Genomic DNA, 25,027 nt, shown 5'->3' on the forward strand with positions numbered 1-25,027 from the left:
GATTAAGACCTGCAATTATTTAATCTGTTAGCCTAACTTTGTGTATAAATTAGGCTTTCAATTACCTTATTTGGGTGCCTTGGGATTAAGACCTGCAGTTGTTTAATCGTTTCAATTAATTTGTTAAGCATGTTTCACTTTCCTCGAGTTATGAACTGTGTCTGATGAGGGTGTTAGGGGGAATGAATGTTGGGAAGGTTATTTTCATTCCATAGAGGCTGGCGTGGAAGAGACAAAATCAAGACATGTACCTCTCCACCAAGGTTATTTTCATTCTGTAGAGGCCGGTGGGAAGAGACAAAATTAAGGCACTTCTCAACCGTTGTTTTAATTTCTCACGTTGGTGAAGCAACAAATAAGTTAAAACGTTAGAGCAAATTGCACCGGGAGTCTGGGACCTCAAAATGGAGGTCTCAAAGATATTGACATTTTATCTTATGTTTGAAAATCATATAAGTCTTGTTCTGTTGCAGTCGTTAGTAATACAATTGTAAAGATTACGATAACCTTGTATATAATTGGGTAAAAAGACTTCATCTACCCTTCTCCAATAACGCTTTGCGAGTTCCTCTCACCCAACCTTTTTCTATTGTCTTCATATGCAACTTCTGACTAATATTTCCCTTTCTCCTCATTGTTGGATCTTATTGACAACACTCAAATTAAAACATCCCAATCTCAGGTTGAAACTTAACTTGTATGATTGTATCTCAGCTTACAATGAAAAATGTAAAAGAATCTAAGATTCGTTACTCAAGGGTTATTGAATTTACCCACTCTATACCGCTGCTTCGTCAATTCATGCTAGAAATTAGTGGTTATCTTCAGCTCACAGCCTCACAGGTAACCATTTCTCTGGAAAGCTACCTCCAGGAATTGCTATGTTGCAAAATTTTAATCTCGTTCATGTGAGAATCTAAAGATTTCTATGGAAAACTATTTGATGGGATCTCTCATAATTGAGAAATCGTCTAACATCTCAAATCGCAAGGTCTCATAATTTTTAAAATAAGGAATTGTCAACATCGCTAGGTTGCATAACTTTTTAATTGAGAGATTGTCAACATTTGTAATCAATTGTTGGATTCCATCTATTCAGAAGGACAAGAATGCTAACTAAATTCTTGGACTTAGATTAGATGAGGCTGCTCATGTGGATCAGCCCAGACTCGTTGTTTTTGTATTCGTGGCTTTCACCCTTGTCGGATTTTATCGCTCATCCTTTGTATGGCCTTTAAGATCCTATTAAAGTCATCGGCAATGTTATAAACATTATGTTTTAAACTCGTGGATCTAACTGGACCACGCAAACCAGTACATTTGGCTCAGTCCCGGTTCGCAGGATTCATAATGCACTTCTCGGTAGAATATTTGCTGAGAAGAGCGTTTCATGGTGACAACTAGCTATCATAGTGGACCTCTCAGATGTCCTTTGAATAAGTGTCCGACAAGTTATATTTCGGCTAAAGTAACATTGCAAGAGGATTTGGCGTATCTTCATCCATATGTCAATCAATGCATTAGTTTTAGCATTGAATGCATTGAGATTCAATAAATGCTCAACGATGGTGATGAAGTTTCTCATTCGCTTAGGACTTCCTCGAGTATTGCACCCTTACGTTTTGTCTGCCAAAGTGAGGAACTGCTGTCTCTTCCACATCAACGTAAACTTAACCACCTGATCTGGTGGGATTGGGTATAGTTGTCTTGAAGCTTCTTCAAGAAAATTGGGCTCCTGGTTTGGTGATCAAACTATCCATCAGAAGCCACATCAACCCTTCGTCTGGAACATAAGATTTTAGGGTTACGATGCTTCCTGGCCACCTTAGAAGTATGAACTCAATATATATTCCAATACTCTACATGAGTTAGGGTAAGTTAATAAAAAAAAGACTCTGGTCATTTATTCTTTTGTAACTACCCAATGAGACATTCCTCCTCATCTTCTTGGAGCATTTACTCCCTCTACGAGGATTTTATTTCACCAGATTCTAACTTAATCATTAAAGTTGGTTTTTCGTCATCAGAGGTGGCCCACACTGACTTTCTTTGTTTCTCAAGAACCAGGCTTGGTTTTACAATGAACCAGTTGGCTCACAGTTAGATTTTGGAGCAACATGCAACATCTCCATTAGAGAGCTTACATTTAAGCTCTGGGCTTAAATGTTTTGGTTCTTTTGAGCTTTAGGCTTGGTGTGTGGAGGAGATGCATGAGATGTGAATCGGGTTCCTATCCCGTCGATAAAGTGTATTTGTCAATGCATGTGTTGGTATTTTTTTCTCAGATTTTGATGAGGGTATTTAGGAAAGGGTGTCAACGGTGCGATTTGGGGCTAAAAAACACCCATCAATATGGCTCGTTAGCAAAATAATGGTTTCTGGCTGGTTTTGGTTTGGTGCGGTTTAAGTTCGGACTAACAGTTTATGCTAACGGTTTAGACTTGGGTTGTCTAATGGTTTATCGTATGCTAGAGAAACAACAAAAGAAATAGTTGAGCATCCTACAACAAAAGCCAAAATCCTATGCAAAACAAATTGCTATCGGTCAATTTCCATTAAAAGACTAAATGTCATTTCACGTTGTAGAAAACCTACCCACCCTACAGTAATAAAGAACCCAGTTAGTAAGTATTAATATAAAGATTGCAAGCTCATTCCTCAAACTCCACCGGATGATCATCCAAAAATAAATTCTCAAACAAAAAACTCTTTTAAATTCTATTTTGTGCTATGATTAATTGTCTTAAAATTGAGTTCTTGTTTTGTGAGAATATAGATTTTTGTTCCCTCTTTTAAATTCGTCTTTTTTTTCTTTGGAAGGTATTTCTTTTTGATATGCAAAGGAAATACCTTTGGATTGGATAAATATTTACTCGATTTAAACAAACTTAATACATTCAATTGGACATTCATATTTAATCCTTCTAATTGTCCCTTACAAGTAGTGGAATGACTATTCGATCTTTGAGTTCATGCTTAGTTTTTTCTGATTGTTTATACCAACTACTTAGTGGTAATATGACGATTCAAACAATTTTTAATGTAAAACTATAAAATTGGTCATAAAACGGATTATAACGACAGGGTGAGGTTCGGTTTCGAGCTGATGTGGGTTGTGCCCCCCTTAGCACAAACACAACCCATTAATGTCGGTTTGGGCCAGTTCGGACTATAACGGGCTGGTGCGGCTCGGTTTTAACTGTTCAAGTTGCAAATTGTCACATTTATATTTAAGTAACATCGTATAATTAAAATAAATATTTTTAGAATTAAAAAAATACAAATAATATTTTAATGGTAACATATTGGATTAGTGTGTCTATTAAGGCAACTTAGAGGGGGATGAATATGTTGCAATTAATGGACTTGCCTAATTTTCAGTTTAATTGCAAAAACAAAGTAAATTATAGAATTCAATGATAATTAAGAAATGCAATCAATCCACAAGACAAGTATTTTATAGTGGTTAGACTTAGCAAGTTTATGTCCACTCATCTCTTGGCCTCAAAAGAGTATTGCACTAGTGATTCTCTTTCAATACAATGGGTAGAGATCAAATCCTTTATAATCTATGTTTGATAGGGCAGGAGCACCATTTACAATCTTTATTCTAACTTCACCTTGTATTGCTATTATACCATCTTTAAATTAATCTTCGGCATTTAGTGCATCAAGTTGACTATTTAGTAGATGAATATTTATTTTTTATTGTAATTCTGAAGAACTGAAAGAATTTTTCTTTGAAACATTAACCAGAATCCACATCCTCTGTAATTCTTTTCCTTACAATTCCCTGCAATTCCGTCATAGGATTGTGCCATGTAGATTACTTAAATGTCACATGGTACAATCCTATGAGAGAATTACAAGGAATTGTAAAAAAAGGAATTACAAAGGATCTGAATCCCATTAACCATCATTCTCTTTCCCCAATTACACTGAGAGATTTTTTTCACTGCGATGTTTATGATTTTTTTTTCTCTTTCATTGAGAGATTTTTTTTACCAAACGGTTGAAAGAATTAATCCACGTGCATTAGTGAGAAGTCCAAAAATGGGGTGTATATGTATCTCAATAAACAAATCATAAGGGCCAAATATGTCATTTCCCATCTCCAAGTCTCCACCAATTCTTGATTCTTGATTCTTGTTTTCACCCGAGAAAAGGAATGAAAAGAAAACGACCCCAACCATTCCCCGACTTCTTTTTTTGATTAACTTCCCAAAGGAAGGAAGCATTTAGATTCTCCTCGACTCTCGTGATGACTTTCGAAAATGTTTTTATTTTAATTTTAAAATTAAAAGGTTGCCCAATTTTCATGAGCATTAGCCTAACTTTGAGTGTAAATGAGTCTTTCCTTTATCTTGTTTCAATGCCTTGGGATTAACATCTGCAATTGTTTAAATGGTTACGCATGCTTCACTTTCCTCGAGTTACGAACTGTGTGCATGTTATGTGGGTGGTAGGGGAATGAATGTTGGGAAGGTTGTTTTCATTTCCATGGAGGCCGGTGGGGTAGACAAATCTTCATCTTCTTCTTTTTTTTTTTTTTTTTTTTTTTTTGATACACTGCGATTTCATTCAATGCAGGTGAGCGACACTGGAACTGGATACACCATGAGGTGGAAATTGGCCAAAACGTCCTACTTATAGAGGACGCGGTCATCTCGGCAAGAGTATGAACAAACACATTCTCATCTCCAGAACACAAAAGAATATTACAAGATTGAAAAGTCGATGCAATATCAATGATATCCCTAGTTGGACATCTGATCTCAGCAGGGTAAGAGGACTTGGTATGGGTTCTAGCATTCGAGGAGATGGAAACATCCATAAAATGTTGCTCCTTAATTGGCACAAACAATAGCGTTAGGAACTGCCATTGCTTCCCTAGCCAACGTTGACGATAATGAATAAAGAGAAGAACAAGCAAAAGTTAGGCACCCCTTTGAGAATGCGGTAAACCCAATACCACCAATGGATGAATCCAAATATGGTGTTGCATCACAGACTATCTTAACTTGATTGTAGCCCAAGGACTAAGGCAAATAACATGTTTGACAATTTGACTTATAAACATATGTATATAGTCCAAAGTTTTGTTATATTTTGAGTTTTCAATAGTATCTAGTTAAGTACATTCAACCTCAAAAGAAATATATACAATCACAATCTATTTAAGCAAACATCAGTTACAACAAAAAGAAAAATGTTTTCTATTTTCTACTTTAAAGGCGTTGTTGGGTGGCAACACCTTTGCCCTTGTCATGCATCTAGGGATCTATCAACGTTTGCAATAGTGAACTTTGTGGCCCAATAAACAATATAGACAACCATATAAGTAAGTCAAGCAATTCATTATGCATCCGTTATCACATCAAAGTCATATAGCATTATGCATTCCAATTTTCTTTTTATTTTTCTTTTCTTTTTTTTCTTTATTAATCCAGACCTAAGCGCTATTTGTAGAGATGACATCTTTAGTCTAAACCACACAAGTGAGATTAGTCTCAATCTCAGTGTTAGAGGTTGTCATTAAGAGATTCTCTTTTCAGTGTTTTGGCACAAAGCTAGGTATTCTTCACAGGAGGCCATCATTGGTCTAGTCTATCTTTTCACTTTTTAGTCTTGCTTCATGCGGTACATTAAGTACCAGGACTTATAGAAGCCATTAACATTTTATTTATTCTTTATTTTTATTATTTCATCTATATTATGTCCACTTTTCAATCTTGTTTCGTGCCCTCCCATTTGGATACACTAAGTATCAGGACTTACAAAAGCCATTAACATTTTTTTATTTTTTATTTCATCCATTTTCATTCCTCTTTTTATATTCAATTTCAGTCTTATATTACTATACCCTATCCATTTCAATGTACCTTTTGCATTTCAATTATCATTTAGCTTTATCTGAATAAGACTTGACACAATTCATACAACTCAATCATTTAAATAAGAAAACATGATAATTCTAAATTTAACAAGCATAAGCATCATTTCAAATTCATAATTAAATAGTTCAAGCATACTATCAGCATTTCAATTCAAACATTTCCATCAAGTTTTTAAGCTGTCATTTGATTTCATGCACTTCTGTTCTATTTACAAAGCAATATATCATGCATTTCCATAAATTGCATAAGTGAATAAATAAGGTAGATTGTATATTAACATGTGAATGCTACATGTTTACTAAGTGGAATCATCCACTTATAACATACATAGGTTAGTCAATATCATTTACTTGTTCATGTTCCATGTACATCTCTTGAGCTAAACTTAGTGAAAATCTATCATTTCTTCTGTATTTAGGATGATTATTGGCTATTTTCGAGAAAGCGATAACCAAACAGGCTTTCCCTCTCTGTCTTTTCTCTATGCGTTCTCTCTCTTCCCTCTTCTCTTCTCTTCTCTCTCCTCTCCACTTCTCCTCTGGGCATTCTCTCTCTCCACTCCTCTCCTCTCTACGTACTCTTTCTATTCTTCCTGTCTTTCTTCTTTCTTGCTTCCACGCACAAGCAATATATCAACTTTCTATTCCCTCTCTTCTTGTCTCTTTCAGCACTCTCTCTCCTCTTTAATTGCCCCTCTCTACCTCCTTTTTACTTCTTCTCTTCTTTGCGTTCTCTCTCTTCCTCTTGTCCCTTTTAGTTCTCACTCCTATGTTCCTCTTTCTTTGTACTCTTTTTTTTTCTTCTTTCTATCACCTCTCTTCTCTTTCTCTTCTGTCTTCTATTTACACGCAGAAACTGCCCCTTTAGCTTAATTTTGCTCTCCCTCTTATTTTAATACATCAAATATTATATGTATGATTTTAGCACCTCATGCTACCCTTTTAAGAATTCACCATGTTTGGTGGGAGAGAGGAGGTGTCACCTCCTCTCTCTCTCTCTCCTTAAACATTTTATATAATAAATAAAATAAAATATAACATAATATATAACCATATATATATATGTGGTTAAACCATATACTAATTGGAATCCAATTCTAATTAAATAATCATTTAATTACACTCAAACCATTTGGTTAAACCATCAAACAAATCATCTTGACATAGAATCCAATCACCATAACCTTTAATAATCTTAAAGATTGAAACATTCCAACACAATGATAAAATAATAATATAAAAAGAAGCGGGACATCACACGATTAGTTACAAAACATGTGTTGATAGGTAGAATATCACAAATTGCTAACAAATAACAAATCATGTAATATGGCCAAGGATCTTTAGACATAGGAAGGACTTTATGCCAATCATCATGTCACACCCCACCTAATCAGTATCGGCAAACATTTTAAAGGTACCTAATATAATATTATTATAGTTTTCCAAATGAAAATTAAAGTTATAATCAAAGTCAAAGTCAATGGAAGTCTAATAGAGTTATCATATCCATGAGAAAATGTTTAAATGTGTGTTTAGAGGTATTGCCCAGCAGCCAGATAGATATATAAATAATCTCAACTAAGGCAACCACGTTCCCAACTAAGTTCCCTCGATTCTATGAATGGTTGGACTCCATAGGAGCAGTCCATGCATGGGCATGATTCTCCATGTGCCTCGGTGTCCTCTTTTGCCAGTCCCTTATAAGGCTCCGCCAGTGCCGCACTTTCTAGGAATATGGCATCTTCATAAACTATCAAAGAATCTAAAGAAAAATATTTCCTTGAAGAATGAGTTCCACCAAACTTAATGGAATCAACAATATTACATATCACGCATTTAACACATGTACCAAACATTATTTGCAAATGTAAATAAAATGAAGTAGTGCATATATGCAAGTATGTCCCTATAATTCTCAGCAGTGCTAGTCTTTATGGTGAACACGCATTATCAGACAACGTCACCCAATCGGACTCGGATAGGGCCTATCGGTTAGGTCCTATCTAGGGTCGGTCCCCTAATCGACTGTCCACTTGGGTGCAAATTAGGTTGGCTCTCTCTTTGCACATTTAGACTCCCATCTTTTGGGGGCTTTTAAAGCTGCAATAGAACAATAGTAATGCTCCAAAAACACTCCCTACACATCCGACAAAATCTCCTAACATAAATTCCCAAATTGGAGACATGATGAGAATCATCAAACAACATTCAGTTTCTACCAACTACCACAACCACCACCATTAATGCCATCTACCATCATAAATACCTCAACCTAATTGAAAGAAAAGAAAGGATGAGGGTTTGCTTACCTCCACATGCCTTCACATGTGTGATTCACTCTTTGGCACGTGCAAATCATCAACCATTTTACCCAACACCAAGTCCCTACTTCACTTGAGCTCTTAGCCCCCAGAAATGTTAAGCAATTCATGTAAGAGGCAAAGTCAAACATCAAAAACCCAAAAATACCCTTCTAGGAGACCAAGCTCCAAAACCCTCGAAACTTCTATTATCGTTGGTAGGAGCAATAAGATGATGATGATGATGAGGATATAGATAAACGACAATGGTTGAGACATTACTAAGAATAAATGGCTTCAAAGAAAGATATTGCACTTGCCAAACACCCAAGACGAGGTAGGTGTGGAAGGAAGTGTCCCTTCCAAAATGATTGAAGTCCCAGTGGTGGGTCACACAAATCCAGCCGTGCCAAGTCAACTCCTAATTCAAGGCCTCGCTGATCCAAGAGTTGAACTTGTAGTGCTGAAAATGAATGGACCTGCAATTACCATTAGGAATTTTGTAAGGATGTTAGGTCTGAGCTAAGATCAGGGTAGGATACAAGGAGATAGACACAACTCCAAAACCAGACAATGAATCTCCATTACCGTTGGTAGGAGCGATAGGATGATGATGATGGGCTCCATCAGCCTAAAGAATTTGAGACAAAAAAAATAAATAGCTCAAGGTAAGATCTTGAAAAAGGAACATCAATCCAGGTAGGGTGGAAGCAACCATACACAAACTACTATGTAGAAGGGCAACCAACTCCGGACAAGAGGTGACCTTGACTTTGAAAATGGTTGCTGATCAATTACCATTAGGCATACGACAATAAATAGGATGAATAGTCGGGTTAGGATTCTAGTAACCCCAAGAACAACCAACCTAGTGAACTCAATGTTGGGTCTCATAGCTGATGGGCCCCCATCAGCCCAAATTGGAAACAAACCAAGGCTCTAGCTGGGGTAGGGGAACATAATCCAACTACTATGTTGCGCAAACCACTGTAGAAGGGCAAAATTTGATGCATCAATGCTATTGGATTGGGCCTTATCATCTGGCCAAACAATCAAAGCTTAATTCATTATATGTAACCCCAAGAAAAACCACCAACAGGTGGGTACAAGTGAAAACCATGGTCAACAAAACCATGTCAAGGAAGAATCATCCCAATTGAAGGAGATCCCAATGTCCACACAAAAATAGTGGGGTGAGGAGAACACGAAGGCCTCCATATGAAGGCCCAATGGGCCATTAAGCCAAATATGGCTGGTCCAAGGACACTCAAAAAATAGGTAAAGTAAGGTTTCTTCATGCTGCATGCAGCCATAATTTCAAAATATTTTTAACAATATGGAAAACCGATCGGGAGGAAGCTCGCAATGTTTCAGTTCAGAAATCACCGTCACAGAGTTGCTGATTTCATGAAGGCTGGATCAGAAGAAGATATTTAGGAAGCAGTGGAATACAGTAAAAATCTACGAAGGGAGAGTTCTGGGGAGGGAATGACTTGGGGCAAAAAATACCTGAATTTTGAAACCTGAACCCTACATCTGGGTGCCAACGTTGACCAAGTGTAATGAGACTGTCTGGTACAAGAAAGCCACGAATGTATTTGATTTTCTAATCGGACTTTCTGATCAGGTAAGGAATTTTTTACTTCGTGTTTAAGAAACCTCCAAGATTGAAGCACAAGTCAAACCGACGAGAAACGATAGAGGAAGCAGAGGCTAGAAACAGAGAGGGGCACCGAAGCGTTGGTTCCTGCGAGGTGCATCCATACAGAACCTCACAGGTACTAAGGAGAGACCCCAATCTAGCTTCACAAGACTTATCTATACTTCTCTCTGGATTATATTTTGAAATCTATCGATATAAATCAGTTGTTAAAATTGTGGGTTTCTTCCGGATGCACCTGAAACCCTAGAATTTTATGCCCCCAGTTGGGTAATTGCGTTTCTTGAGTAATTTCTGTATTATAAGCGGCATATCTGTCAACAATTTTCGAGATTTTATGATTAGAATCAAATAAATGGGAGAACCGATCAACGCGAGGCGTCGATTGGGTCGGATTTTTCATGGTTTGTGTGCCTTAGTCATTCTTTTCTTTTTCTACAACCGGGAAGATATCCTGAGTAATCCATTCCTTAGGCAAGCTTCCTTAAGTACTCCACATCGATGGAACTCAAGAGGCGGCCATATAAATGTGATTCATAGGCGAGCAGTGGAAATTGATGGTAATTCATCCACTTTTAATGTTGAGAATACGATTGAAGATCGGACACCGTGCTCTGGATTATCTGATTATCAGGGCTACAAGAGCAGATGTGAATACCTGAAAGCAAACCCAAATTGCTCGACCGGAGGATTCTTGGATTACATTAGGTTTTTCTACTGCAGCTGTGAGAAGGTTAGCGTATTGGGCTACGCAGTCTTGGGCTTATGGCTTGCTGCTCTGTTCTATCAGTTGGGTAACACTGCTGCTGATTACTTTTGTTGTTCATTGGAGAAGCTTTCAAATCTATTGAAGCTTCCCCCAACAGTTGCTGGGGTTATTCTGCTCCCACTTGGAAATGGAGCCCCTGATGTGTTTGCTAGTATCGCCGCTTTTGTGGGTGCAGGTGCTGGTGATGTAGGTCTTAATAGTGTCTTGGGCGGAGCTGTTTTCGTGATTTGTATAGTTGTGGGTACTGTTTCTCTTCTTGTTGCTGGGAAGGGAATTCAGATTGATCTGCGATGCTTTATCAGGGACGTCTGCTTCTTTGTAGTTACTCTCATGGGTCTTTCTCTGATCTTGATTGTTGGTAAACTGAATGTTGTGGGTGCATTTGCTTTTGTCTCAATATATTTGGTATATGCTTTGACAGTTGGGGCAAATGAGATTTTGAGGAAACATTCTCGGAGGTTGAGGTTGGATGCCGTGACACCTTTGCTTCCAGTCAGAGGAAGTATCTTCTCTAATGGGAGTGACGAGGATGATTCTGTTTACAGCTCTCTACTTGAGATGGATACTACAAATGAGTCATCACATCTCCATACTACATTGCCACAGTGGATGTGGGCTTCAAATGTTGCAATTTATTCAGAACAGACACTTAAGTCTGGTTTACCAGATAACTCAAGGCCTTTGTGGGGCTGGAGCGAGGATGATGCAGATAGTGACGGTCCATTACTTACCAGTGCTAAGTTTTTTGCAATAATGAAAATGCCATTAAACATCCCAAGACAATTGACTATTCCAGTTGTTGAAGAGGACCGGTGGTCTAAAGGATATGCTGTAGCCAGTGCATTCCTGGCTCCCATTCTTGTGGCCTTCCTGTGGTATGACCATGATGATGCAACATCTCAAAGTGGAATTGTTGTGTATGCTATTGGTCTTCTATTGGGTGGTACTCTTTCTGTTCTTGCATTTATCTACACAAAATCTGATCAGCCACCTCGCAAATTCTTCTTTCCGTGGGTTTTTGGTGGTTTCTTCATGAGTATCATCTGGTTCTACATTATTGCGAATGAACTTGTTGCTCTCTTGGTTGCATTTGGTTTAATTTTAGGAATCAACCCATCGATCCTTGCATTAACTGTATTGGCATGGGGTAACTCTGTGGGTGATTTAATGTCAAACATTGCCCTGGCAATGAATGGTGGGGATAGTGTACAGATAGCTCTATCAGGTTGTTACGCGGGGCCAATGTTCAACACGCTTGCTGGCTTGGGGATCTCAATGCTACTTGGAGCTTGGTCAACGAAACCTGCTTCTTACATGGTGCCACAAGATATTAGCTTGTTCTATACAATAGGATTTCTTTTGTTGGGTCTCATTTGGGCTGTAATTGTTCTGCCACGGAATGAAATGCGTCCTAACATGATGTTAGGTGTGGGTTTGATAGCTCTCTATTTGATATTTCTCTCTGTTAGTGTGAGCAGTGCTGTGGGGCTTATTTCACTGCCTGGTGTAGGCTGACATTTGGTTTGTTCATGGTTGTAGAAATGATTTAATTATGAGTTATAAATTGATTGAAATAGAACATTTAGTTGACAGACCACTCATGTTGGTTTTCTTGTCTCAAGAAACTGTGGGAAGAGAATTATTATTCAGTTTCTAGATGCCATCAAGTTTCTGTGGACGTATGAGTGCCATGATTTCTACTTTTCAATACTATATATGTGCATAAAGAGAGACAATCCAACTCATTCATACATGTATCTGACTCTTACCTAGATGTACAGGAACATGATTTTATAATAGGACTTGTACCCCAGAAAAGATCGCGTTATAGGACAAAATGACTTTACAATTCTCTCTCTCTAACCCATGTTTGCTTCTCTCCGTTCTGTATCCACATGTTTGACCACTTCTATATTTGTTTACTTATCACTTCTTGTATGGTATTCTGATATGGCTTAACTGTTACTTTTTTAAGGAATTAATTTTATTTATTAATTTATTTTTTTGTAAATCTTATATTCAGTTTATGTTAATACTACTTTGCTGCAAGTTTGGCAATATTCTTCGTGGTCCGTTGAACATCTTAAAATTATCATTCAGACACCTGAAATGCTTGCCAGAACAACCAGAGTATGGAGTCTTCATATGGTGCTGAATCAATGTAAGGCTTGTGTGTCTAATTGAATGTGCATCATAAAGCACAGCAAACCCCAGACCACTGATAATTCAATGTTTTATGAAATATTACATTTTTGCTACTAGTTTTTCCTCCTGCATCCATCCAATTGTCTGGAAGACTCAATTATGTTCTTGTTGAAACTACAAGTAATCAATCTGAGTTTCTGGCTATGCATGTTGATCTGGCCCGAAGCACTGAAGTATGAGCATGATTTGTTGAGACATTATCTGAATCATTGTTAGGAGGGGATTCAGTTTGTTGGAACAGATTCTGATTTGTCCATGCTTTATTGTAAAGCTGATTATTGATAGGGAGTTTGATGTTGATGAATGGATTAACCAGTTATACTTTTAAGTTACAAATGCATTACAAATTTCCCCTCAGGTCAGTGGCAAAAATATTGCTCAAAATGCAATCACAAGAGAAGAAGTTGGAAACTCTCTTCCTAGAATATGAAGTTTGTTCATTTGAGGCTGAGACTGGCAGAAACACTGAACATTAAATTCATGTATCAGAACCAGAGTTTCCACTTTGAATAGCCTTGGCTGGACCATGGCAATATGATGAAATAGTTACCTTCTTCTCAAGGATCAGGTTTTTTGCTTCACCTTCTAGTGATGTTAGGCAATGTGAGTCATCAGGCTGGAAGTCAGCACCCTTGGCATCCATCAAATCCTATATTAGCATCTATGAACAGCACAAAGATTCGCTGTCAATGAAAAAGATGGTTTAAATGTGAACAAAATGGTAGCACATATTGCTTTCTTTTTCGATGCTGTTTAATTATATGAGTTTCACCTTTGAATCATTTTATCAGTAATTAACCAGGTGAATCATTTCACACCTATCAGATGATAGAGAAGCAAAGGTAAGTGATACCTAATGTTGCCAACTGTCAAAGATTCTGGGAAAGGACAACCAAGTGGATTTTATTCAGTGGATTTAAGACTTCAACGTCACTGCCTTTATAGTGGAGCATCAGTGCATCACGCTTTATGGGGTGTACAACTAGTACTGCTGGTTGAAGCTAAGGTTGTGTGTGTTACGTAGTACAGTTAGTACAAAACGAGATGGCATTGTACTGCAGCAAAGTCGTCATTCACAATTGCGGAACTGGAATGAATTCTGGTATAAATTGAAAGGGGTCAGGAATTCAAGCACCGCTCTATACATTATAACGTTAAACGGAAAACAAATTTCACTGGCTAGGATTTACCGTTTGTTCACTCGTAAAGTCTTATCTTTTCTACCCTTAGACGGAACTCTGCAATTCTGCTTTTTTTCTACTCTTTTTTCAATTTCGTTTTGAATTCCAGTTCGGAAGAAGCATTGAAGGGAAGAGCCTCTTATACGAGTTTTCTCTCCACCCACCCAGAGCTAACAAGATGATGCACATGACCTTCTACTGGGGGAAAACCGTGACACTGCTCTTCGACTCGTGGAAGACCGATTCATGGACGAGTTACTCTCTCACCCTAGTCGCTTGCTTCCTCTTCTCCGTTTTCTATCAGTACATGGAAGATCGTCGTCTCCGCTTCAAAGTTTTCGCGACGAGTAAAAAGCCCATCAACACTCCTCTGCTGTTCTCCAGGCTCGCCGGTAGCGGCGGTTGGAGCAACCCCGCCAGGTACGCTGCTGCCATCTTGTTTGGGATTAATTCGGCAATCGGTTACCTTTTGATGCTCGCCATCATGTCCTTCAATGGAGGTGTCTTTTTGGCTACCGTCTTGGGACTTGCTGCTGGCTATTTGATCTTCAGGATCTCTGATGGAGAAGAACTCGTGGTTGTAGACAATCCCTGCGCTTGTGCTTGAAATCCAACCGTTGACATCTTTCTATTTGCTTCTTCAAATTAGGAGAAGAAAGCATGATAAAATATGTTTCTGTATGTTTTAGTTTATGAAAAGTGTTAATTCTGGATTGTGTTTGGTTAAGTTAAATCCAAATTGTAGTTTCTTCCTTAATTGAAAAGCCAAAAATCCTAATCTGTTGCTATCCGCCTTCATCTTTTGCTTTTAATTGTGTGGTGGGGTTATGGATTTGGTTGTTTGATGGCTGAATCGCATCTCAGGAACACGAAAATGGGTTAAACTAGCAGTTGGATTGATCTGAGTCTTTAATTTTATTGAAGTATTATATTACATGCATCAATATTCTCAGCTTCAGGTAGAACAATAATAAACTGAATTTCCTTCCTCAATTTGAGTATTTACAGATTCTACTTCCATGAATGGTCTACTCAAGAGATGGTATCTGCAGTCTGATCTTGTTTATGAGTTGAAAGAATTGCTTAAATTAATTGTTGTAGACTTGCACTTCTTCGTCCCAAGACTGGATCAACAATGACTTGACTCTTAGTAGATATTGTCAAGAACAGCAATGACCCCAAAGACAAAAGCTTGATCAAACCCTGGTTGCACAACTACTTGATAGAGATCCTTGCTTACCATCATCAACTGTGACTCCTTTCTCATCACAACCTGCATTTTATCAACAAGTAAACCCTACATGTTAGACACATACACCTTTGTCTCCTTCCGTCTCACGTACACTTAAAAAATACGAACCAATTTGGTAAGGAGATCAAGTTACCTGGGCAACTATTTTTCCTGCTGAATCAGTAATGACACAAGCTTTATTAGGGAAAGAACCCCTAACTTCAAAATCCCAATCCCTATTCATATTGGACTGCCTAGAGCCAACAATTACTTTAATGGAGTCGTTCTTGGCAAGGCATGACTGTGGCGCTTTTAATATGAAAACCAGCTTCTCTGCCCCTTCATAGTCCACCATGTAACCCTTCCATTGCCTATGAATGGCTAGTACTTGAAACATGCCTTCCTACACTCAATGATTTATAGAATGAATATAACATTTTTCCTTTCGATCTGAAACTGAAATCTATTAGAAGAAGAGAGACCCCAAAGACATATATATATATATATATATAGAAAGTAATTGAACCAACTGGCGGAAGACATACCTTCCGGCGAATGAGAAGCACTTGTTCTCCTTCACCATTCCTTAGGATCAATTCTCCTTTGGTGCCTAGAGTTCCATAGTCATCTACCCTGAAAATAATCTTCTGGTTGCAATCTGTGACTACGAATCCTCCTCCACTCACAACATGAGGCCTTCTTCTCACCGTTAGGACAACTTGTGAGGTCGAACAGTAGAGTTTACTGACAATTGGTTGGGTAATGGCACTGGCACCCATTTTTCTCTTCTTGTAAGCTTTTGAAGTTTCTCTTAGAATTCATAAACAAGGACCCTCTTCTCGCCCTGTAATATATAACCAAGTCATGAGGCGGCAGTTAGAGATAGAAAGGGGTTATCTTACTTTTTCTAAGAGTTCTTTGAGTGTGGATAGTTGAATTCAAAGAAAAGGGGTGCAAAGATGCTCTGGGGCTTTGAAAATGAAGGCAGCTTGATTCCGGAGCTAAATTTTTAGAAAATGCTTTTGAAATTTGGATTTTAAGGCTGTTCAAAAAGTGCAAATGTTTGGTGTAGCTTTTGCCTTTTGGTACACTCAAGGAACTTAGGAAAGGATACTGCAATTGGATTAGATCGTTAACAAATGGTATATCTGAGAATATATATGGTTTATTGGATACTGCAATTGGATTAGATCGTTAACAAATGGTATATCTGAGATATATATATGGTTTATTTATGTACAATACACATGTTTTTTTCTGCCAGCTCCTTTCTTCCACATTCTTCTTTGGATGGTTTTAGAGTCCTGCTCAGATGGATAACCAATCCAAGTTAGCTTCTCCAAGTTAAAGGTTGTCCCTTATCGATTCATGTATTAATGTAAAGATAAGGTACAGAAAGATTAGCCCAACCTAGAAGATAACTTAAGGATTAAGGTTGTTTACATCTAGTTGGTCTTACTTTGCTTCTTCAACCTTTTGTACTTCTGGAGGTCTTTCTATTGTAGAATTCTCGCGTAAAGCTTCCTGCTGCTTTTTCTTTCTATTTTTTTCCCCTGTTTGGCAATGTCTTTATTTGTAGGAATGTGTCCTCAGCCATGCAATGTGCTTATCATTGGAAGGTCCCTGGGTCAATGGTTTTTGATTTAAGTGTACCATTCCGCTTTTGATGATAAATACAGGTAACACGCGGGTGGGGTTGATTGGTCCATTTGTATGATGTTGGCAAGCATTGACCATGAGGGATAGTGATGATTTGGCCAATATTGTATAGGTGGAATGGTTGTTATCAAGGGCAAATCTATTCAAAAAGATGAAAACGATAGGTTGTGTATGATTTGATATCTTACAATAACTTAATATGCATTCCAGATGAACCCAATTGACCCAAAATCAGTACTGTTCTAGGAGTTGTTCACATTGAAACTTTTAGGATTTGTATCAAATTAACATAATAAACCAGTAGTTATCACCTGGGGAAAGTTGTTCATCACTCTGAGCAAGATAAGTTACCCAGAAAGGATGTTTTCAGGCGAAAAACTAGCTTTATTCCTCTGCAGAAGAGTTTCAGAAACTTTTTTACTAAATCACATCCTTCTATCCTTTCTTCCTTCATCTTTAGGATTTCAGCTAAAAGCCAATAGGAGGAACACAAAGCTGTTCTAGGGCATTTTCAGGTTGGGCTACAATATACATGACTGACATGAGACTTTTACCAGCCTTCCGTAACTTTATAGTTGTAAGTAATAGATAAGACATGGGCTTATGAAGAGCTAGCACCTGGAAACCACATAACTCAAGTATAAAACAATTTTAACACAAAACAATCTAAGCAAGAATGGTAATTAAGCAACCAGCCAAAATCAGGATAACTAAGCAATTTAATTAAGTGGAAGGCTAATTTGTCCACTCTAAACTGTACTTCCCACTGTGCAGATGAAAACATTTTATAATCCCATTATGAAAGTGCATTATTTGAGTGAGAATACATAATTATATCCGAAGGTAGGAAACTAGGAATAATGCAGAGTGTTGGCTTCTGGGTAGAAGTGCCATGCCAACAAAATTTTAAAAATTTCAGGTTCAGTGTACCTTTTGAAGTTTATAGGTTCATTGTCTGATACATCATCAAAGATCCAACTAGCTGTCTTCATTCGATTCGATCTCACCATACGAACCAGATTTGAGAGAATAAAGATTCTATAATCAAATGAACAGGTAGGTCGAGGCACTCGAAATGCATCTTCTTTTTGGCTTTTTTATAGTGATGCCTTCTCTTTTCCTTGTGGTGGGGTTGTGTGGAGAATTTAATGAGACTTTTGAAAATTTCATTAAAAGGTCTTGACCATACAAACCTCCACATCATAATATTGCTACACCCGGTTCCGGGAGCCTACCCTTGAATCTGGACCGTTCAAAGGGTTTCACTGTCTTTCTACTTTTCTTTTTCTTTTTTCATTTTCGGTACAGGTTTTAATACTATTTTAGGAAAACACAATTTAAAAAAGGGAAAAAAAAGTGAGTTAGAAACTTTCCCTCCATAGCTTCTTCATTGCTTCAAGCTCACGACTGCGACCATTCGTAAGAGACTGGGCTTCGGACTTGGTGTTGCTCGTTAGCCCAAACGATCCACCCGAATTCCGCTGCCGACCCGACTTTTTTCATGCTGTTCTTATCTGCCACAAACGTGACTGTGTATCTGAGCTTGTCACCCACCTGCCTGAACACAAGTTTATTCGGAACAACCCTCACGCCGACACTTCGGGGCCCACCCACTGTAACGTTATAGACTGAACCGGCAGCTCCAACGTTGGTTAATTCTCGGGTGTATCGGACGACCCTCGACTTCCCAAACAAAACCGCGAATGATGGATAGTTGAGTTGCCCCGGATCCTTGAACCGCCTTGTACATGTGGTGTTGGGCCGCTTTGTAACGGCTTGTACCTGATCCACGCTGTATCCTAAAGAGCATAGGAAAGCGATGTAGTCCTCAGTTGTGGCGTCGTATACGAGCCCGGGAGAGAGGGCTTTCTGTGGGTCCACATGACCTGACCCATGGGCCCACGGAGTGGAGAGATCACCGCCAGCAGCATCGCGCAGAGGTGATTGCATGTTATCCACTGTGTAAGCAGTCGTCATCAGCGCCGATTTTATGGCTGTTGGACTCCAATCTCCATGTGCCGCCTTGAGCAAAGCAGCTACGCCGCTGATGTGTGGACACGACATAGATGTACCTGCAATATTCCAATCCAACGGATATCTACGTCAGCTTTTTACTTGCATTGGGTTGCTGGATAAAGATAAGTAATAAGTAAACCAACTTTGAAAAGCGGAAAAAGAGCCGTTGGCATATGTTCAGGCTTTTCTTACCCGACAAGATGTTGAACTGAGTCCTCCTAGTGTCTTGCGCCAACCCGGTCGGTCCCACAGCCTCAGACCATCCGGCCAGAATATTAACACCCGGTCCAATCAGGTCCGGTTTCAATATCTGAGGTGTCACCACGTTTGGTCCTCTGGAACTGAACGCAGCCACCACCGGCGATGGCCGAACATTCAACACGGTTCCCTCAAAACCCAGTAGAACTGTCGGATTGGGATCTGAACTGACATAGCCCCTGATCAAATTCCCCACTTTCTCACCCACCGCCACAGCAGGCAGCATATGGCTGTCAGCCACCAGTTCTTCCCCATTTGCTCCGGTGTTTGCCAGTAACATCCCCACCCCTCCAGCATCTCTTACCACCAAACCCTTTTCCACTCTGGCATTTAGACCACGATCGCACAGAACCACCTTACCACGAACCAGACTCGGATCGAGCGAACCGGGCAAACACAAGATACCGGAACTGTTCCCTTTGTAATAAACCAAACCAACCGCCTTGGAACCCATGCCACTGCCACTGTAAAGCGACACGCCAGTTAACCGCTTCCCATTACCAAGTACAGCAAAAGCTGGGAAATCACGATCCAGGGTACCTGCACCAACGGTTGTGATCCACGGAGCCACATTAGCCAGCGAGGCACGATTGGGCCCACCATTCCCAGAAGAGCAAGACACGACGATTCCCTTCTCCATGGCCGTAAACGCTCCGATAGCAATGGTGTCACGGAAGTAAGGTCCAGAACCACCACCAAGGGAAAGCGAAAGCACATCGACACCATCAGCGATGGCACGATCCATTCCTGCGAGAATATCGGCACCAAAACAACCGATACTCCAACACACCTTGTACGTGGCGACACGGGCACGTATGGCCATCCCACGAGCAGTTCCACTGGCGTAACCGAGAAGGCTAGCGTTGCCGACGTGAGATCCACCGGCGGTAGTGGCCGTGTGGGTGCCATGGCCGTCTTGATCCCGAGGTGACTCGTTCTCCTTGGGATCCTTTGTAAATCTCCCACCGGAGGCCATTCGGAAGCCCTTAGAGAAGCTGCGAGCGCCAATGAGTTTCTTATTGCACATAGAAGGCTTGAAATCCACGCCGGACTCACACTGGCCTTTCCATCTGGAAGGGATTTGAGGCATTCCTGCATCGTCGAAACTCTTCGACTCGGGCCAAACACCGGTATCGAGAACACCGATGACGACATCTTGGGAGGCTTGATCTAGATCCTGGTTCCCATGGCCTGCCCAGAAACCCGAACCTGTGTTGAGGCCGAGGAACTGAGGAGTACGAGTGGTGTGGAGGTTATAAACGGAGTCTTCATACACACCCAGAACAAAGTCCGATCGGCGGAGGGATTCTACTTGTTCTTCGTCTAGAGAGGCGGCGAAGCCATGGTAGGCAGTGTCGTAGGTATAGAGAAGGGAAGAAGGATCGGATGATACAGATTGGAGATTTGCAGTGTACCAATCATGGTGGGTATCAAAGGATGAAGGCTTCAGGTGATGCTTCATGTGTACTATGTAAGTCTGCTTGGCTGACATGACACTGAGAAGAAGATAGGGGAAGAGAAGAAGAATGATAGAGGACCGGAACAGAGACGCCATGGGAGTGCCCATGGCAAGAGATGAATGGATCTTGGTTTCTAAAACAGTGAGTGACGGTGGTTGAGTGAGAGCTCTAACAAAGTGAGAAACAGAGTGAGACTGTGAGAGAGAATATTTGCTGCATGCTTGGATTGAAGTCTTACACTGAAATGATCGGCCTCGGCTCCTATTTTAAACAACTGCTCTATAAGATTAGGCTTCACACAAACCATAATTACGCCAATGCCACTGTGCCAACCCAACTTGTGCGGAGTTGAGACGAGTGAAGTGTGTGAGCTGTGGTCCATGAGGCATGAGGCATGAGCCAAGAGCCAATGCATTTTTTTTCTGTAAAGGCAAGAGCCAAGTACATATCATAAGTCCCATGGGGGAGGAGGAGGGCTCATAAAAGAATGTGCTCCCTTGTGTTTCAAGGTGTAACCATGGTACATTATGTGGCCGACATTTTCGCTCAACAGCAACATGAAACCCATGGGAGACATGTAAAATTTCAAAAGTATATGTCACCAATGTTGCCATTTTCTCTCTTTTCTTTAAAGATTTTCAGAGTTTCTATCTTTTGTTTCATACATTTTAACCCTATTTATTTCGATATTCAACATTTTCGAATACATCTTGCTTCGTCATTGCTGTCTATCATGTTGTTTGTGTCAATCAAAGAGAATTTTTACATAGGTCTATATGTTTTCCAGACTTTCAATTTTGTTCGCATACAATTGGGCATGTGCTGATGAGCATAATTAATTTATGTGATGTTTTAGGCCCAAATAATGCTTATAGTGTGTGTGTGTGTGTGTGTGTGTATTTGCATCAAATTAGATTACACAACAAAATTCAATCTAAAATAACCTTAAATACACCCTTCGAAAGTAGGGGTCGAATTTTCATTGACGCTATGCCAAAAGTCCCAAAAATGTCGCCATGCCGATAGCCACCGACACCTAACATTTTGGCAACTTTTTGAACCTTGGTTCTAACACTAAGGTATAAACTAACGAAAAAAAAACATAAACAAAAACACTAAGGCATAATAAAATGACTATTCTGTGTATATGATATCAATGTGTATTATCTTATAGACAATTCTTCTCAGAATTACACACATGAAATTATAATCTTGAAACCAACTAAGGTATAAAGTAAATTCATATAATCTCAATAAATAATATTAGTATTCATCCTAGTATTTGTTAGATATTAATATTGTGTCGGTGAAATACCCACAAGTCTTAGATTGTCAAAATTTTAATGAACTTTCAATTCTTTATTAATTGATCAGTGGAGTTAATGTACATTAGTATTGATATTCTATTATCATACAAAAGGTAATACCAAGTACTATGAATATTGGGTTCTTGAAAGCTCAAGATCATTTCATGAGTCTTGTTCTATTATACATTTATACTCTCTACTCTTCATATTTTTTTTAAAATATAAGGTAATAAAGATGGAAAAGTTGGGGGAGATGGAGTAGAAACAAAAAAAGCGAAGGAAAATATATAGAGATCACCAATTATCCGGAAATTTGATATCTAAGAGGTAGCGTGGGGATGGGGTAGGACCCTAGGAGACAGCACAACACGCTTTCTTTCCTTATTTTCTTTCTATTTTTTTGGTAATTAGAACACGCTTTCAACTGTGAGTTTTTATATTTTTGTGATAAAAATCAAGCCGTGATTGATGAGTGTGATGACACTTTTATAAATAACTACTTTTAATTGGCTTTTTTCATTATGGATTAACAGCACGTGGTCGCACTGATTGGTTACAAAAAATAAATCAGCCTTTACTAGGTGTTGCATGCATCAGATAATGAGTGAAGAGGGCTGATGGCAATTATGTAATATAGATCAAAAGCAAGGTTAAATGGGAAGTCGGAACAATAATCGAGGTTGGTTCGACTCTTCGTGCCGTTGGGTCAAGGTTAGATTGGTCCGGAATAAAAATAAAAAAAATTAAAGATATTATCAGATTAAACCTACCCATCCTCGATTCCTGTGCTACATATTGTGCGGTAAGTGTGGGGTCCACATTCCCACAATTTGCAACGGTTATATAATTTCCTTCTTCTTCTTCTTCACTGCTTTTTGACTAAATGGTGTGAAAAGGAAACCAGAAATGGGACCCAGACAGACCAGAACGGGCCAATGAAAGCATAGAAAAGGAAGTGGAGTAAGAGAATAAGGTTACAGAGTGGCAGGGCACATGGTCTCTAGTGATATAAGTGAAGAAGGTGACGATGTGAAAGCTCACTGCTGTCACAGAGTACACACACGCACGCGAGCGCAGAGTAGTAGAAACGCTGAGAGTGTCCGCAGATGGTGGCGTTAATATTGGAGCCAACGTACTCCAGATATACGCCACGTGTAAACGTTAGTTTGCTTATGAACCACACTCAGAACCCACGTGTAAAAAAACTCTATAGGTAAATTGATTTGCACCGAAGGGGCTTTTTGGGCTTGGGCTTTTTACTTTTAGGTGGGACTTGGGCTTTTAATTTTATAATATATATATGTCTCAAACTGCGTTCCTGGATATTTATGCCCTGTCTTCGAGGGTGGTGGTGGTGACTGGGGAGATGAGCGAGAAAGGCGATGGCTTCCAATGCAATCAACTTATCCATAATCTGAGCAGTCCCTTCCTCGCAAAATTAAAACCCCACGTGTTATTTGGAATCTTGTACTCTAGGCCTCTTTCGCTGCTATGATTAATCAATAATGTAATGTAAATGTACAGAAGGAAAGAGAAAAAAAAACAATTATGGGCCTAACTGGGCTTGATGAGGCCCACTGGATAACGAGTACTTCAGTGGCAAATCGGCGATTCAATTCACCTCTGTGAGAGTGAATGACCCATGGACTACTTTTAAGCTTCTGACCAAAGAAAGAATTTCTACTGTTACCCAAAAGAATAGCAGTTTCACTGCCACTCATAAAAGTGAGTTTGGCTTGCAAAAGAAGCAAAGAAGGGAGCATTATTTTATGATAAAATGATTGTGCTTTCTTGCCCATGTTGGAAGGAGATAGAAAAATTCTAACTGTTGAATTGTAATTGTAGAAGAAGCCCTGACACATCTGATCTTAGTAAAACGCTGAGAAAGGTATCCTACATTGAGTTTCAATGTCTCGAAGTCTATTCTCTTATTTTAGATTTTGATTTGAGGAAGATATGGGGAGTTCAAATCGAGTTGGGATCTTCTAGTCATTAGGGTAGGAAATTACTCTCCTCCCTTACCAATCACCAACCTCTAGCCCACCTTGATAGTGGTCTGAGATGGATCCCCCTCCTATATACACACCAAGATCACTTCGAATCAATACCCCTTGCTGTGACCTGTGAGGGATAGTGGATCCCAACTCAATATCAAGCTTCACTTATGAATGAACTATTGAAGTCACTTTAAGCTGCGAAGTGAACATTATTGGAGGCAGGTAAGGAAATGGTGAAACCCCACCCTTCCACTTTTAAGGTCCTTCTCAGTGCTCTAATTCAACTGTGTTTTTCTAGTGCCTGCAACTCAGCTTTTTGTGGCCCTTATACTCAGATAGTAAAGGTGATCCTGGAATATGAGGAAGGTTAACTGGTTTGGTTTTGATTTGATTTAGTCTAAATGACTGTTTTTCTATTGATAGAAATAATATCTCGTAAACAAACATCTGCTGAGTGTACTATGCTCATCACCTCTTACATGAATGAAACTGAGAACTAATCCTGGGGGGAGAACTGGCATTGAAAATAGCTCAGGCCGAGCAACTTTAGGAGAATACATGACTAAAAGAGCAATGAACAGAGTGTTACCAAGAAAGAGAAGGGGAGAACCATAGAAACCAACAATTAAATTGGGATAGTTCACACGGAAAGAATACCGTGAGTTTCTGAGAAGTGGAAAGTTAACAGATGGTGGGAAAAAGTTATATTATATTATATTATATTATATAAGACTGAGTCCTTCACCAATGTCGCTTTGGCCGAGTGGTTAAGGCGTGTGCCTGCTAAGTACATGGGGTTTCCCCGCGAGAGTTCGAATCTCTCAGGCGACGAATATGGTTTTGTTTTTTATATCTTCTTCAATTTTGGACTTTTTTATACATGACGAAGGAAAGCGATAGAGAAGAGAATAGTATGAATGTGCAAAACGAGACCCATAACTCTCGTAAATCATGCCGCAATATTGGTTCAGTAAATTCATCGAATAGATCACATGCAGTTCCAACGTCCAATGTACAAAATGTGAAATTACATAAGTGGCCTATAACGAATCCAAACTACCAAAAATTGTAGTGAATCATTTTTG

At 39.2% G+C, this 25,027-nt stretch overlaps 1 protein-coding gene, 1 non-coding gene and 2 pseudogenes across 3 annotated transcripts; 2 read left to right on the forward strand and 2 right to left on the reverse strand.

The window, feature by feature from the left end:
- The first annotated feature begins 9,532 nt into the window (after positions 1 to 9,532).
- LOC149021486 (cation/calcium exchanger 4 pseudogene) lies at positions 9,533 to 12,223 on the forward strand (annotated as a pseudogene).
- Positions 12,224 to 14,932: 2,709 nt separating this feature from the next.
- LOC149021487 (protein LURP-one-related 6-like) lies at positions 14,933 to 16,024 on the reverse strand (annotated as a pseudogene). The gene is made up of 3 exons (XR_016172337.1): positions 15,791 to 16,024; positions 15,400 to 15,648; positions 14,933 to 15,287 (listed from the first exon to the last, which is right to left on the reverse strand). The product of XR_016172337.1 is annotated as a protein LURP-one-related 6-like (transcript).
- Positions 16,025 to 18,048: 2,024 nt separating this feature from the next.
- On the reverse strand, positions 18,049 to 20,863 carry LOC149021488 (subtilisin-like protease SBT1.8). The gene is made up of 2 exons (XM_089149724.1): positions 19,113 to 20,863; positions 18,049 to 18,976 (listed from the first exon to the last, which is right to left on the reverse strand). The coding sequence occupies exons 1-2, from the start codon at positions 20,743 to 20,745 to the stop codon at positions 18,306 to 18,308; spliced, it is 2,304 nt and encodes a 767-aa protein (XP_089005850.1). The 5' UTR covers positions 20,746 to 20,863; the 3' UTR covers positions 18,049 to 18,305.
- A 3,828-nt stretch (positions 20,864 to 24,691) lies between these two features.
- On the forward strand, positions 24,692 to 24,773 carry TRNAS-GCU (transfer RNA serine (anticodon GCU)). Its single transcript has one exon. It is a non-coding gene; the product is annotated as a tRNA-Ser (tRNA).
- The last annotated feature ends 254 nt before the right edge of the window (positions 24,774 to 25,027 follow it).

Source organism: Hakea prostrata, chromosome 3 (genome assembly GCF_041222555.1).
Source record: "Hakea prostrata isolate BN-2017 chromosome 3, UWA_Hpros_2, whole genome shotgun sequence".
NCBI lineage: Eukaryota > Viridiplantae > Streptophyta > Magnoliopsida > Proteales > Proteaceae > Hakea > Hakea prostrata.

What these genes read in the sequence shown, in the direction of transcription:
- LOC149021488 (XM_089149724.1), bottom strand. Translation starts at nt 20,745, where the DNA reads ATGGGCACTCCCATGGCGTCTCTGTTCCGGTCCTCTATCATTCTTCTT. An exon ending in TCAGTTCAACATCTTGTCGG is followed by an intron (nt 18,977 to 19,112) that starts GTAAGAAAAGCC and finishes GGAATATTGCAG; the next exon opens with GTACATCTATGTCGTGTCCA.